Genomic DNA, 16104 nt, shown 5'->3' on the forward strand with positions numbered 1-16104 from the left:
AGGACAGTCAGCTTAAGTCAGTCAGTCGATTCCACTCAGGGGGAGGGGTAGAACGGGGTCAGGTGGTGAGGAGGCTGGGGTGTGGGGGTGGGGGGTGGGGGGGGTGGACCAGCAGAATTGAGGAGCCGGATTGCCATGGGGAAGAAAAACTGTTTGAGTGTCGGGCCGTTTTAGTCTTTAGGGAACGCAGCCTCCTGCCTGAGGGGGGCGGGGTAACAAGACTGTGGCCTGGGTGTGCGGGGTCAGCCATGATCTTCCTGGGTGTGCGGGGTCAGCCATGATCTTCCTGTGGCCTGGGTGTGCGGGGTCAGCCATGATCTTCCTGTGGCCTGGGTGTGCGGGTCAGCCATGATCTTCCTGTGGCCTGGGTGTGCGGGTCAGCCATGATCTTCCTGGCCCTCCTCAGAGCCCTGCTCTTAAAGGACAACTTTAGTTTTTTTCAACTAAGGTTCATGTTTTAGGTTGTTATTAGAGAAACTAAAAGATGAGTGTTAATTTTTTTTCATTTGCTGCTTTCTTTCGTTTTAGGGATTTTAGCTGTTTTTGACAGGGGGGCGGGGGCATTCGAGCATGGGGCTAAATATGCATTTTTTAACACAATTCTTTGGTGATTTATTTTTGTATGGTTTACTATAGTCCTAATAAACGCAAGGAAATTACATCTGGCCACAAAAGATCACAGGATCTACTGAATGTGAAGGTAGCCTACTGGGAGAAGGCTTATACTGTGTGTATAGGCTCAATATGTCAGTTTGTCACATTCAATAGATCCCGTGATCTTTTGTGGCCAGATGTAATTTCCTGGCGTTTATTAGGACTATAGTAAACCATAAAAAAATAAATCACCATAAAATTGCCCCCGCCCCCCTGTCAAAAACTGCTAAAATCCCTAAAACGAAAGAAAGCAGCAAACACTCATCTTTTAGTTTCTCTAATAACAACCTAAAACATGAACCTTGGTTGAAAAAAACTAAAGTTGTCCTTTAAACAGGGCCTCAAGGGGAGGCAAAGGGCAGCCAATCACCCTCTCTGCTGATCGTATGACCCGCTGCGGCTTAGCCTTGTCCTTGGCCGCTGCAGCAGGGAACCAAACAGTGATGGCGAGGGTGATGATGGACTCTATGATGGCAGTGTAGAAATTAACCAACAAAGGTCCTTGGGAGGTGGAATTTCCTCAGCTGTCTCAGAAAAAACAATCTCTTCTGGGCCTTCTTTTTTGTGAGGGTGTCGATGTTGGGCCCCCACTTCAGGTCCCGAGAGACTGTCAGCTATTTAGCTATTTAAAAATATCTAAATAGATCTACAAGCTCATAGTGCGCCACCGAGTGGCGCACTATGAGCTTGTAGGTCTGCTATTTTTGAAAAATCGAAGAACGACTGACATAGGAACATCGCTTTTTCAGAAAACTGTCAGGATGTAGAAGACATTTGTAGAATCGTTCCCAGGTCAGAATGGTTTAAGCAGAGTACTTACAGTATGTAAATGGCCTTAGTGTCTTTGCACCACTGTCTATCTGCACATAGACACCAGGTGTAGAAGACCCCATACCCACACTTCACGTGGCACTGTCTAAAAGTCACAGTCATACATACTGTACCATACAGTGTTGCCTTTTCTGATGCAAAGCTTCCCTTAGCACACACAAAGCTTCCCTCAGCACACACAAACCTTCCCTCATGCACACACACAAAGCTTCCCTCAGCACACACAAAACTTCCCTCATGCACACACACAAAGCTTCCCTCAGCACACACAAAGCTTCCATCAGAACATACAAAACTTCTCTCAGCACACACAAAGCTTCCCTCATGCACACACAAAGCTTCCCTCAGAACACACAAAGCTTCCCTCAGCACACACAAAGCTTCCCTCAGCACACACAAAGCTTCCCTCAGCACACACAAAGCTTCCCTCAGCACACACAAAGCTTCCCTCATGCACACACAAAGCTTCCCTCAGCACACACAAAGCTTCCCTCAGCACACACAAAGCTTCCCTCAGCACACACAAAGCTTCCCTCAGCACACACAAAGCTTCCCTCAGCACACACAAAGCTTCCCTCAGCACACACAAAGCTTCCCTCAGCACACACAAAGCTTCTCTCAGCACACACAAAGCTTCCCTCATGCACACACAAAGCTTCCCTCAGAACACACAAAGCTTCTCTCAGCACACACAAAGCTACCCTCAGCACACACAAAGCTTCCCTCAGCACACACAAAGCTTCCCTCATGCACACACAAAGCTTCCCTCAGCACAAACAAAACTTCCCTCAGCACACACAAAGCTTCCCTCAGCACACACAAAGCTTCCCTCAGAACACACAAAGCTTCCCTCAGCACACACAAAGCTTCCCTCAGAACACACAAAGCTTCCCTCAGAACACACAAAGCTTCCCTCATGCACACACAAAGCTTCCCTCAGCACACACAAAGCTTCTCTCAGCACACACAAAGCTTCCCTCATGCACACACAAAGCTTCCCTCAGAACACACAAAGCTTCTCTCAGCACACACAAAGCTACCCTCAGCACACACAAAGCTTCCCTCAGCACACACAAAGCTTCCCTCAGCACACACAAAGCTTCCCTCAGAACACACAAAGCTTCCCTCAGAACACACAAAGCTTCCCTCAGCACACACAAAGCTTCCCTCAGAACACACAAAGCTTCCCTCAGCACACACAAAGCTTCCCTCATGCACACACAAAGCTTCCCTCAGCACACACAAAGCTTCCCTCAGCACACACAAAGCTTCCCTCAGCACACACAAAGATTCCCTCAGCACACACAAAGATTCCCTCAGCACACCCAAAGCTTCCCTCAACACACAAAGCTTCCCTCAGCACACACAAAGCTTCTCTCAACACACACAAAGCTTCCCTCAGCACACACAAAGCTTCCCTCAACACACACAAAGCTTCCCTCAACACACACAAAGCTTCCCTCAGCACACACAAAGCTTCCCTCAGCACACACAAAGCTTCCCTCATGCACACACAAAGCTTCCCTCATGCACACACAAAGCTTCCCTCAGCACACACAAAGCTTCTCTCAGCACACACAAAGCTTCCCTCAGCACACACAAAGCTTCCCTCAGCACACACAAAGCTTCCCTCAGCACACACAAAGCTTCCCTCATGCACACACAAAGCTTCCCTCATGCACACACAAAGCTTCCCTCAGAACACACAAAGCTTCCCTCATGCACACACAAAGCTTCCCTCATGCACACACAAAGCTTCCCTCATGCACACACAAAGCTTCCCTCAGAACACACAAAGCTTCCCTCAGAACACACAAAGCTTCCCTCAGCACACACAAAGCTTCCCTCAGCACACAAAGCTTCCCTCAGCACACACAAAGCTTCCCTCAGCACACACAAAGCTTCCCTCATGCACACACAAAGCTTCCCTCAGCACACACAAAGCTTCTCTCAGCACACACAAAGCTTCCCTCATGCACACACAAAGCTTCCCTCAGCACACACAAAGCTTCTCTCAGCACACACAAAGCTTCCCTCAGCACACACAACGCGCTGTCATAAGCAGTCATCTGAGTGTGGCCGACTCTCTCATGTTTTTGCATGAGCAAAAGACTGCTCATTTCCATGTTGCCCAGCACAGCGCAGAGCGGGTGGTGGCTGTGTTAAGGCTCCTCATTTCCATGTTGCCCAGCACAGCGCAGAGCGGGTGGTGGCTGTGTTAAGGCTCCTCATTTCCATTTTCCCGCAGCACAGCGCAGAGCGGGTGGTGGCTGTGTTTCTTTTACATAGAAATTGGCCTGCGCTCTGCCGTCAGTAGAAGAATAAATCACCTGTCTTACTCACTGCCAGCTACTGTAGGCATGCAGGGAGACAGGTACTGTACTGTACAGTTACAGTACATCACAGGCAAAATGCATGGCCTGCAAGGATGATGTTGTGTCTATATACCTCCATTTTCATACTCTTGAGTTTAACCCATTTTGGGGACGGGAAAACCCCTTTTGGTGTGTTAGCATTATGCTTTGCTTTAGCTATTGAACAATAGCAGACCTACAAGCTCATAGCGCGCCACCGAGTGGCGCGCTATGAGCTTGTAGGTCTGCTATTTATTTGAAAAATAGAAGAGCGACTGACATAGAAACATGGCTTTTTCAGAAAACTGTCAGGATGTATAGAAGACATTTTTTTAGAATCTGATCTCAGGTCAGAATGGGTTAAATTAACTCTTTGTATAGTTATGAGGTCGGTTATGATCTTTGTGGTGAACGCACGTACGTGCACAACTATGCACTTGCGTGTGTGCGTGCGTGTGAATTATGCTCACATGCACGAGTCCAGTAAACGACTTGAGAGGATGAGAACATGTAATTACATGTGGTATAAATGCTCCTTCCTCCAGCATCGCCAGGCAGGAAGCTATACCTCTAATTACAACTTACTGTACATGATGCACAAATCACACTATTAATATAGTCACTGGGGAGAGAGAGAGGGGGAGAGAGAGAGAGAGAGAGAGAGACAGAGACAGAGACAGAGACAGAGACAGAGACAGAGAGACAGAGACAGAGACAGAGACAGAGACAGAGACAGAGACAGAGACAGAGAGACAGAGACAGAGACAGAGACAGAGACAGAGACAGAGACAGAGACAGACAGAGAGAGACAGAGACAGAGACAGAGAGAGACAGAGAGAGAGAGACAGAGACAGAGACAGAGACAGAGAGAGACAGAGACAGAGACAGAGAGAGAGAGTGGAATTGAGTCAGGAGGAAGCTAGGCCAGAAATAGAGCGAGCTTAACCAGAAACAGAGATGGACAGATAGAGAGAGAGAGAGGCAGAGCGACTGTGAATATGCTGCCAAACCACGCGCGCGCACGCACACGCATGCGCACACGCGCACGCGCACACGCACACGCACACACACACACACACACACACACACACACACACACACACACACACACACACACACACACACACACACACACACACACACACACACACACACACACACCCCTACCTCTCCGGGGGTGGACTCAGCACACACAGTGGAAGCTGTGGCATCTTTACTTTAGGCACTCTCTCTCTCTCTCTCTCTCTACTCTCACATATTTAATCTCTGCCAGGAGATTAATCCACTCCCATTTTATGTGTCTCCCGTCGGCCCAGTTAACCCATTTGGGCCTGACGTCAAAATTAAAAAAATAAATCTTCAAAATGACAGTTTTCTGAAAAACCTTATGTTTCTGTATCAGTGGTGCTCAATATTTCATGCCAAGGACCCATTTTCTTTTAATATGTAATATGCCTCCCCCCCCAACTGAAAATGTGTTGTTCCAGGGACCACCCCCCCCCCCCCCCCCCCCCCCCCCAGAAGCAAAGATTTGAGTTAAAATGTTTAAGATTTTAAGATTTGAGGCACATTTAACACGATTTTAGAAAAAATAGCAGATCTACAAGTTCATGAGCTTGTAGATCTGCTATTTTTCCAATAGCTAAAGTTATAACATAATTGTGCTTTCAAACACCAAAAGGGCTTCCCGCCCAGAATGGGGTAACCTTGGGCTGCTCTGGAAGATTCATTAGGATCATATTTCTTGTGCAAAGCCAAGGACCTCCATTCAGATCGCTCCGGTCAATGTCATTCCAGCTTACTGTATAGGCCAGAGCCATCGAATAGAAGAGTTACGACATCGAGGGGCCAGAGCCATCGAATAGGAGAGTTACGACATCGAGGGGCCAGAGCCATCGAATAGGAGAGTTACGACATCGAGGGGCCAGAGCCATCGAATAGGAGAGTTACGACATCGAGGGGCCAGAGCCATCGAATAGAAGAGTTACGACATCGAGGGGTCGGGACACCGAGCGCTGTTCATGCAGCCTGAACTGAGACAAGCTGGAGTTGGAGATACATTGTTTTCAACGAGGGCGGCGCAAATAAGAGATATTTTAAGCATGCGTGCAACATGACCACTGTTTTAACCCATTCTGACCTGAGATCAGATTCTATAAACGTCTTCTACATCCTGACAGTTTTCATTCTGACCTGAGATCAGATTCTATAAACGTCTTCTACATCCTGACAGTTTTCCATTCTGACCTGAGATCAGATTCTATAAACGTCTTCTACATCCTGACAGTTTTCTGAAAAAGCTATGTTTCTATGTCAGTCGTTCTTCGATTAAAAAAGAAATAGCAGACCTACAAGCTCGTAGCGCGCCACTCGGTGGCGCGGTATGAACTTGTAGATCTGCTATTTTTAAATATCTAAAGCACGACATGATGCTAACACCACAATGGGTTCCCGTTCAGAATGGGTTAAAGAATTGTACAGTAACAACTATAGTCTCTTTAATGTTGTACTATTACTAACAACAAAACAATCTAAAATAAAGGGATTTAACCCATTCTGAACGGGAACCCATTTTGGTGTTAGCATCATGTTATGCTTTAGCTATTGAAAAATAGCAGATCTACAAGCTCATAGCGCGCCACCGAGTGGCGCGCTACAAGCTTGTAGATCTGCTATTTTTGAAAAATCGAAAAACGACTGACATAGAAACATAGCTTTTTCAGAAAACTGTCAGGATTTAGAAGACATTTATATAATCTGATCTCAGGTCAGAATGGGTTAAAGCTGGGCTGTTGCCTGGTTTACAATGCATTTCTGCCTACTTCGTCCAGGACTTAATTGTCCCATTTGGTTGTCCCCTATTCTCAATAGAAGTCTATGTAGGAGAGCCTCCGTTGGACTGAAGCCATGAAGTGAACGCACTTTGCGTAACTCTAAAATATAGACAGAGCCTGTCTATATTTAAGGCTCTGGTATAGGCTACCAGCACTAGCCAATCATATTCAAAGGAGGCAGAACATCCCTGGCCTCATCTACATAAACATTTTGACACATTTTGCACAAGAATTCAACAAATAACCTGAGAGAATATGTCTATGTCTATACTGATAGACAGTAAGTTGCAGGCTATAGTTTTGGCTGTGAAAAAGCTATCTTTGCTGTGTTACAGAACAGGACCCTATCTTGGAAGGCAGTCTTTCATATCCGGTTGTTTGTCGTTTAGTGACCGAATTGTCTGACAAATTATTTATATTCTATACTTATATTATAGAAGTGAATTAGATGATGTGAAGGCTGTTGTAATTACCTTCATCTCCTAAAGCAGTTGCAAACAAACAGTGTGGTACGTTTGCGAGAGAGAAAGTGTAGGCTATTGATTGCATGTATTGACTCAGTGTGTCAACTGAAGTGTTAATCATTACCAGTGTTGATTTGTCTGAGTGGGAACAGTCATCATGAAGTGGATTATGTCAGAGTGGGAACAGGCATCATGAAGTGGATTTTGTCTGAGTGGGAACAGGCATCATGAAGTGGATTATGTCAGAGTGGGAACAGGCATCATGAAGTGGATTTTGTCTGAGTGGGAACAGGCATCATGAAGTGGATTATGTCACAGTGGGAACAGCCATCATGAAGTGGATTATGTCAGAGTGGGAACAGGCATCATGAAGTGGATTATGTCCCAGTGGGAACAGGCATCATGAAGTGGATTATGTCCCAGTGGGAACAGGCATCATGAAGTGGATTATGTCCCAGTGGGAACAGGCATCATGAAGTGGATTATGTCCCAGTGGGAACAGGCATCATGAAGTGGATTATGTCCCAGTGGGAACAGGCATCATGAAGTGGATTATGTCCCAGTGGGAACAGGCATCATGAAGTGGATTATGTCCCAGTGGGAACAGCCATCATGAAGTGGATTATGGTCCCAGTGGGAACAGGCATCATGAAGTGGATTATGTCCCCGTGGGAACAGGCATCATGAAGTGGATTATGTCAGAGTGGGAACAGGCATCATGAAGTGGATTATGTCAGAGTGGGAACAGGCATCATGAAGTGGATTATGTCAGAGTGGGAACAGGCATCATGAAGTGGATTATGTCCCAGTGGGAACAGGCATCATTAAGTGGATTATGTCAGAGTGGGAACAGGCATCATGAAGTGGATTATGTCAGAGTGGGAACAGCCATCATGAAGTGGATTATGTCAGAGTGGGAACAGGCATCATGAAGTGGATTATGTCCCAGTGGGAACAGGCATCATGAAGTGGATTATGTCCCAGTGGGAACAGCCATCATGAAGTGGATTATGTCAGAGTGGGAACAGGCATCATGAAGTGGATTATGTCCCAGTGGGAACAGGCATCATGAAGTGGATTATGTCAGAGAGGGAACAGGCATCATGAAGTGGATTATGTCCCAGTGGGAACAGCCATCATGAAGTGGATTATGTCAGAGTGGGAACAGCCATCATGAAGTGGATTATGTCAGAGTGGGAACAGGCATCATGAAGTGGATTATGTCCCAGTGGGAACAGGCATCATGAAGTGGATTATGTCAGAGAGGGAACAGACATCATGAAGTGGATTATGTCCCAGTGGGAACAGCCATCATGAAGTGGATTATGTCAGAGTGGGAACAGGCATCATGAAGTGGATTATGTCCCAGGGGGAACAGGCATCATGAAGTGGATTATGTCCCAGTGGGAACAGGCATCATGAAGTGGATTATGTCAGAGAGGGAACAGGCATCATGAAGTGGATTATGTTCCAGTAGGAACAGGCATCATGAAGTGGATTATGTCCCAGTGGGAACAGGCATCATGAAGTGGATTATGTCCCAGTGGGAACAGGCATCATGAAGTGGATTATGTCAGAGTGGGAACAGGCATCATGAAGTGGATTATGTCAGAGTGGGAACAGGCATCATGAAGTGGATTATGTCAGAGTGGGAACAGGCATCATGAAGTGGATTATGTCCCAGTGGGAACAGGCATCATGAAGTGGATTATGTCAGAGTGGGAACAGGCATCATGAAGTGGATTATGTCAGAGTGGGAACAGGCATCATGAAGTGGATTATGTCAGAGTGGGAACAGGCATCATGAAGTGGATTATGTCAGAGTGGGAACAGACATCATGAAGTGGATTATGTCAGAGAGGGAACAGCCATCATGAAGTGGATTATGTCAGAGTGGGAACAGGCATCATGAAGTGGATTATGTCCCAGTGGGAACAGGCATCATGAAGTGGATTATGTCAGAGTGGGAACAGGCATCATGAAGTGGATTATGTACCAGTGGGAACAGGCATCATGAAGTGGATTATGTCAGAGTGGGAACAGACATCATGAAGTGGATTATGTCCCAGTGGGAACAGCCATCATGAAGTGGATTATGTACCAGTGGGAACAGGCATCATGAAGTGGATTATGTCAGAGTGGGAACAGGCATCATGAAGTGGATTATGTCCCAGTGTGAACAGGCATCATGAAGTGGATTATGTCAGAGTGGGAACAGCCATCATGAAGTGGATTATGTACCAGTGGGAACAGGCATCATGAAGTGGATTATGTTCCAGTAGGAACAGGCATCATGAAGTGGATTATGTCCCAGTGGGAACAGGCATCATGAAGTGGATTATGTCCCAGTGGGAACAGGCATCATGAAGTGGATTATGTCAGAGTGGGAACAGGCATCATGAAGTGGATTATGTCAGAGTGGGAACAGGCATCATGAAGTGGATTATGTCAGAGTGGGAACAGGCATCATGAAGTGGATTATGTCCCAGTGGGAACAGGCATCATGAAGTGGATTATGTCAGAGTGGGAACAGGCATCATGAAGTGGATTATGTCAGAGTGGGAACAGGCATCATGAAGTGGATTATGTCAGAGTGGGAACAGGCATCATGAAGTGGATTATGTCAGAGTGGGAACAGACATCATGAAGTGGATTATGTCAGAGAGGGAACAGCCATCATGAAGTGGATTATGTCAGAGTGGGAACAGGCATCATGAAGTGGATTATGTCCCAGTGGGAACAGGCATCATGAAGTGGATTATGTCAGAGTGGGAACAGGCATCATGAAGTGGATTATGTACCAGTGGGAACAGGCATCATGAAGTGGATTATGTCAGAGTGGGAACAGACATCATGAAGTGGATTATGTCCCAGTGGGAACAGCCATCATGAAGTGGATTATGTACCAGTGGGAACAGGCATCATGAAGTGGATTATGTCAGAGTGGGAACAGGCATCATGAAGTGGATTATGTCCCAGTGTGAACAGGCATCATGAAGTGGATTATGTCAGAGTGGGAACAGCCATCATGAAGTGGATTATGTACCAGTGGGAACAGGCATCATGAAGTGGATTATGTCAGAGTGGGAACAGCCATCATGAAGTTGATTATGTCAGAGTGGGAACAGGCATCATGAAGTGGATTATGTCAGAGTGGGAACAGGCATCATGAAGTGGATTATGTACCAGTGGGAACAGGCATCATGAAGTGGATTATGTCAGAGTGGGAACAGACATCATGAAGTGGATTATGTCAGAGTGGGAACAGGCATCATGAAGTGGATTATGCCCCAGTGGGAACAGGCATCATGAAGTGGATTATGTCAGAGTGGGAACAGGCATCATGAAGTGGATTATGTCAGAGTGGGAACAGGCATCATGAAGTGGATTATGTCAGAGTGGGAACAGGCATCATGAAGTGGATTATGTCAGAGTGGGAACAGGCATCATGAAGTGGATTATGTCCCAGTGGGAACAGGCATCATGAAGTGGATTATGTCAGAGTGGGAACAGGCATCATGAAGTGGATTATGTCAGAGTGGGAACAGGCATCATGAAGTGGATTATGTCAGAGTGGGAACAGGCATCATGAAGTGGATTATGTCAGAGTGGGAACAGGCATCATGAAGTGGATTATGTCAGAGTGGGAACAGGCATCATGAAGTGGATTATGTCCCAGTGGGAACAGGCATCATGAAGTGGATTATGTCAGAGTGGGAACAGGCATCATGAAGTGGATTATGTCAGAGTGGGAACAGGCATCATGAAGTGGATTATGTCAGAGTGGGAACAGGCATCATGAAGTGGATTATGTCCCAGTGGGAACAGCCATCATGAAGTGGATTATGTCCCAGTGGGAACAGCCATCGGTGGCAGCGGTGGCTTCAGCGGTAGAGTGGCCGGATGGTAACCGTAAGGTTGCCAGTTGTCGAACACTGTGGGCTCCCCCAGAGTTAGTGTCCAAGTGTCCTTGAGCAAGACTGCTGCCATCGGTGTGTGAATGTGTGTGTGAATGGGTGAATGTAATGCACAATCTATGTAAAGGTGTGTGCATGTGTGTGTGTGAATGTAATGCACAATCTATGTAAAGGTGTGTGAATGTGTGTGTGTGAATGTAATGCACAATCTATGTAAAGCGCCTTGGATGAAGGCACTATATAAATGCACCATTTACCACTTAGTTGTATCCATCCACTGAACTGTGGCTGCATGAGGCTTCAGAGCTAAGTGATGCGTATGTAATGTCTGGAGCATTGAATTACCTCGTTGTCGAAATGTGCTGTGCAAATAAAACTGCCTTTCCTTGCCTTGCCTGCTCGGCAACAGCAGTGGCCCCCTACATAATTTAGTTAGTACAAGATTGAGCTAACAGTGAAGTTTAGTTTAGTTTTGCGTGTGTGCGTGTGTTATTTATTCAGCTTTTCGGAAAATATGACCAATTTATTCAGCTCAAAGTTGACCGGGGCTGGTTGAATTATCAAGGTCGCTTGAGACGGCACCCGGCCTCTCCGTCGCAATCAGCAATCCGGTCAAACCCTATAGACCCAGCTCAGTGGCCTTGTGGTTAGAGTGTCCGCCCTGAGACTGGGAGGTCGGGGTTCGATCCCCGGCCGGGTCATACCAAAGACTGTAAAAATGGGACCCAATGCCTCCCTGCTTGGCACTCAGCATCAAAGGGTTGGATTGGGGGTCAAATCTACTAATCAAATGCGGAGAACAAAATAATGTATGTGTGACAAATGTATGACTTTGACTATAGTCAAACGCACAGACTACATAATTATTCTGGCCATGGGGTGAAAATATCAAATTGTGCTGCTGTTATCTACTACAAATACTATTAACATTGAGTGACTGCAGTTTCAGACTCCAGCGGTGAAGTGTTCCTTTATTGCCTTGTTCAAGGGCTCCTGGGCTGAGGGGGGTTCACTTTGAGGGGGGGCACCCATGGGCTGAGGGGGGTTCACTTTGCATGCATACAGAAGAGAGAGAGAGAGAGAGAGAGAGAGAGAGAGAGAGAGACACTGACCTAGGCCTCCAGCTGCGATGACCCTTCCACCCAGGCATCCTGCCACGAAGTCTGCCCTCTTCTCCCTCATCCTGGACGCACGAGTGGGTTTGATCCAAATGCCTGGAGAAAACAACACAGGATGAGAGGATCAGAGACTGGAGAAAACAACACAGGATGAGAGGATCAGAGACTGGAGAAAACAACACAGGATGAGAGGATCAGAGACTGGAGAAAACAACACAGGACGAGAGGATCAGAGACTGGAGAAAACAACACAGGATGAGAGGATCAGAGACTGGAGAAAACAACACAGGACGAGAGGATCAGAGACTGGAGACAAATGAGCATGTGTGCCTGTCGTAGACATGATGTGCAGAGCAAGTTCAGTCAGGGAACCTCAGTGCAGTCGCTGCCGGCCGTTAATTTGGTCCGCCTCAGCATCACGCTCTCATTCACATGATTCACTCAGCCAATCACACACTCACTCCATCCTCATACCGGCTACTTTAACCAGAGGTTTGCATTCCTCTGCCTTCTTGCTTGCTTGCTGCTGCTGTATCAGCGTGCCGCTGTATACAAACCTGCTGCTCACCCACCTCCACCTCCACCCCAGCCAGCTACCACCTGTCGTTTTGGATCTACCGTTTAGGTACGGGGGATTCAGAGTCCCTATGTGGTCGGGACTGATGCGCTTGATCTGAGTACCTAAAAAGCAGGATGCCAACGATGAACATCTGCCCCAAATCTTCCAGAATGGCCTGTTACAGCACCACCAGGACGCCGACTTCTGTAAAACACATTTTTGAGGGGCGCTAGCTAGCCCCTCCTATCCACAGGTTCAATGTTTGTTTTGTAAAAGGGAACATTTATACATCATAATGTGTCATTAACGTCATAATGTCTCTTTATTGTTAATGTCATTTAATGTTTGTTTTACATCACCCTTACATCACATAATCAACATGAGTTAAGAATTTTATATATTTGCGCCCCTCACTTCACACAGGTGTGATTTTTTTTTATTACTCCAGACTCCAGATTTTGTCCAAAATTCCTGCAAGTCGTTACACAGTATCTCTGTGCTCTAGACAGATCTGTCCCATATTTCATATTTTATCCTAATTAGCTAACACTGGCGTTCAAAGTTTGCAGGATAGGCCCATTTTGAACAAAAAGCCAAAGTCATGAACGTCAATTCAAGTCTTTCAAGCACTTTCCTACTAGGCTGAGGAATATATCCCACCCTTTTCACAATGGCCTGTTATAGCGCCACCAACAGATGGATTTTTGTAAAACACATTTTTGGAACAAAATGCCTCAAATCATCCAATTGCCATCCAAGGCGTAAGAAGAAATGGAACTCTTTTCACATTGGCCTATTATAGCGCCACCAAGAGGCCACAACCTGACCTGCCCTGGTGGAGACCTGTGCCCCGAGGGGCACTTTATCTAGTTCCATATTGATCTGACCCCCCCCATAAGCTTTATTATTGTTTTTTATTGTTTTCTTTCCCGCTTGGCCTTTCCTTCTTCAGCGATCCTAGACCGGTTTCGTGCATGCGCACTGCCGTTCACTTCTTCTATAGAGGCGGACTAAAAGGCTGAATAACTCCAAATCTACGGAGCTCTCCGTGGTTTTGGCAAAACGCGCGATGTTCGGAGGTCTTTTCTGATTGTCCGGTGATGCCGACGTTTTATAGAGCAAGGATGGCCTCATTTTAGCTCGCTAGCATCGACACTAATTATTTAGCATCTATAAGATGGATGCCCAAAGAAGTAGATCCGGGTCGGCAGTGAAGCGTTGGCTCTCTCTCTCTCTCTTTCATGGAGAGAAAGGGCTGTTTAGTCATCCAGGAAGAAGTACTTTCCACTCTTCTTCTGCTCGGCATCCTTTACGGAATGCATCTTGTTGATTCTGGGTCTGTAGTTGTTGGGGTCTCTTCTGAAGGTGATCTCCAGCTGAGCGAGGAACTTGTTCATGCCTGCGAGTAAGGTCTGTGGCGTGTTGGCCGTCGTGCTCTTGGACGGGGTGCCGTCAAACACGATGACGCGGTCCGCCAGATACGTGGCCATGATGAAGTCATGTTCCACCACAAAGGCCGTCTTCTTCTGATGGAGGATGAAACGTTTGATGACCCTGGCGGCCACCAGACGTTGCTCCGAGTCCAGAAAGGCGGAAGGCTCGTCGATCAGGTAGACGTCGGCCGGCTTGCCCAGACACAGGGCCAAGGCCACCCTCTGCAGCTCGCCTCCGGACAGGCGCTGGACGTCCTGGTCGATGATGACGTCTATCTGCATCGGCTTCATGACGTCCGTGACAAACTGGGGGAGCGTGTAGTAGTCTCGGATCTTCTCGTGCATCAGAGCCCTCACGCTGCCTTTGTACTTGGGACTGATCTTCTGTGGTTTGTAGCTGACGTTCAGGACGGGCACGTCGTCTCCTCCTTGGTCCGGTTTCAGACTGCCGGCCAGCATCCTGATGAAGGTGGTCTTGCCCGTTCCGTTCTCTCCCAGCATCACCATGATCTCAGAGTCGGTGAAGTCGCCCTCCTTGACCTCCAGGCTGAAGTCTCCCAGAGCCTTCTTCATGTGGGGATAGCGGTAGTGACACATCCTCTTGACCTCCTCCTCGCTGGCCGTCTCGGCCACCTTGAACACTAGCGACGTCTCCCTGAAGCGCAGGTTCTCCGTGGGGATCTTGCCGTCCAGGAAAATGTTGATGCCTTCCCGGACGCCGAAGGGCATGGTGACCACACCGTAGGCGCTGGGCACGCCGTACAGGCAGCAGATGAAGTCCGACAGGTAGTCCAGGACGCTCAGGTCGTGTTCCACCACGATGATGTAACGCTCGGCGCCGACGAGGGAGCGGATGGCCACGGCGGCTTTCAGACGCTGCTTCACGTCCAGATAACTGGACGGCTCGTCGAACATGAGGATGTCGGCCTTCTGGACGCAGACGACGGCGCAGGCGAAGCGCTGCAGCTCCCCTCCCGAGAGGTCTCCCACCTCCCTGTCCCTGAGGTGAGTCAGGTCGAGCTGTTCGCAGACCGCCGTGGCCGTGTCCGTGTCGTCCTTCTTGCTCAGGATGGCTCCCACGCTCCCCTTCACGCTCTGCGGGATCAGGTCCACGTACTGAGGCTTGATGACGGCTCTGAGGTCGTCCTCGATGAGTTTGGTGAAATAGTTCTGCAGCTCCGAGCCTCGGAAGTGGGTGAGGATCTCCTGCCAGTCCGGCGGGGCGGCGAACCTTCCCAGGTTGGGTTTCTGTTTCCCGGCCAGGATCTTCAACGCCGTGGACTTCCCGATGCCGTTGGTGCCGACCAGACCCAGCACCAACCCGGCTCTGGGGACCGGCAGTCTGTGCAGCTTGAAGGAGTTGGCGCTGTATCTGTGGGTGGTCTCTTTCTCGAGGTTGCTCGGCAGGTTGACGATGGACAGGGCTCCGAATGGACACTTTTTTACACAGATCCCGCATCCGATGCAGAGGGACTCAGCGATCCAGGCCTTTTTGCTCAGAGGCGTGACCTCGATGCAGAGTTTCCCCATGCGGACCACTGGACAGTTCTTCTTGCACTCCTGCCGGCATTTCTTTGGCTTGCACTTGTCGTGGTTGACGATGGAGACCCTGGTGTTCTTTTCTGACATCTTCTGTTGGCGTGGGTCGTTGTGGGTAAGAGCAGAACCCTCTCCGAACAGCTTGATCTATGCCCGCCTGCCGTGGCGTTAATGTGGGCGTTTAATGCGTATTGCAGCGCGCTCTGCAGGGAGCCACTGTCGGGGAGGACAAACTTCTTGGAAGTGAAATTGTGCGACTGAAGTCAACGGGGTTCTGATCTCGGTGAAAACTTGAGTCATGTCACGTCATAGATATGTCATAATAGACTCACTGATGTCATAGATATAAGTGACTGATGTCACGGATAGCTGACGTCACACACACAGGCTGCTCAAAGGAA

At 48.0% G+C, this 16104-nt stretch overlaps 2 protein-coding genes across 2 annotated transcripts in view; both read right to left on the reverse strand.

Moving 5' to 3' along the window:
* Positions 1-16104, reverse strand: part of klhdc8b (kelch domain containing 8B) — a gene marked incomplete at both ends in the record, with an annotated part of 197866 nt that overhangs the window by 3490 nt on the left and 178272 nt on the right. The window contains 2 exons of the mRNA XM_083769888.1: positions 12167-12268; positions 12355-12408. Of these exons, the coding sequence (XP_083626014.1) occupies positions 12167-12268; positions 12355-12408 (156 nt within the window). The remainder of the gene's footprint in view (positions 1-12166; positions 12269-12354; positions 12409-16104) is intronic.
* On the reverse strand, positions 13991-15793 carry LOC310861344 (ATP-binding cassette sub-family E member 1-like; the record flags this gene model as incomplete). Its single annotated transcript, XM_083768762.1, has 1 exon — positions 13991-15793. One exon carries the CDS (start codon positions 15791-15793, stop codon positions 13991-13993), a length of 1803 nt encoding a protein of 600 aa, XP_083624888.1.

The sequence above is a fragment of the Protomyctophum parallelum genome (genome assembly GCF_964188405.1).
Source record: "Protomyctophum parallelum genome assembly, chromosome: 7".
NCBI classification, from domain to species: domain Eukaryota; kingdom Metazoa; phylum Chordata; class Actinopteri; order Myctophiformes; family Myctophidae; genus Protomyctophum; species Protomyctophum parallelum.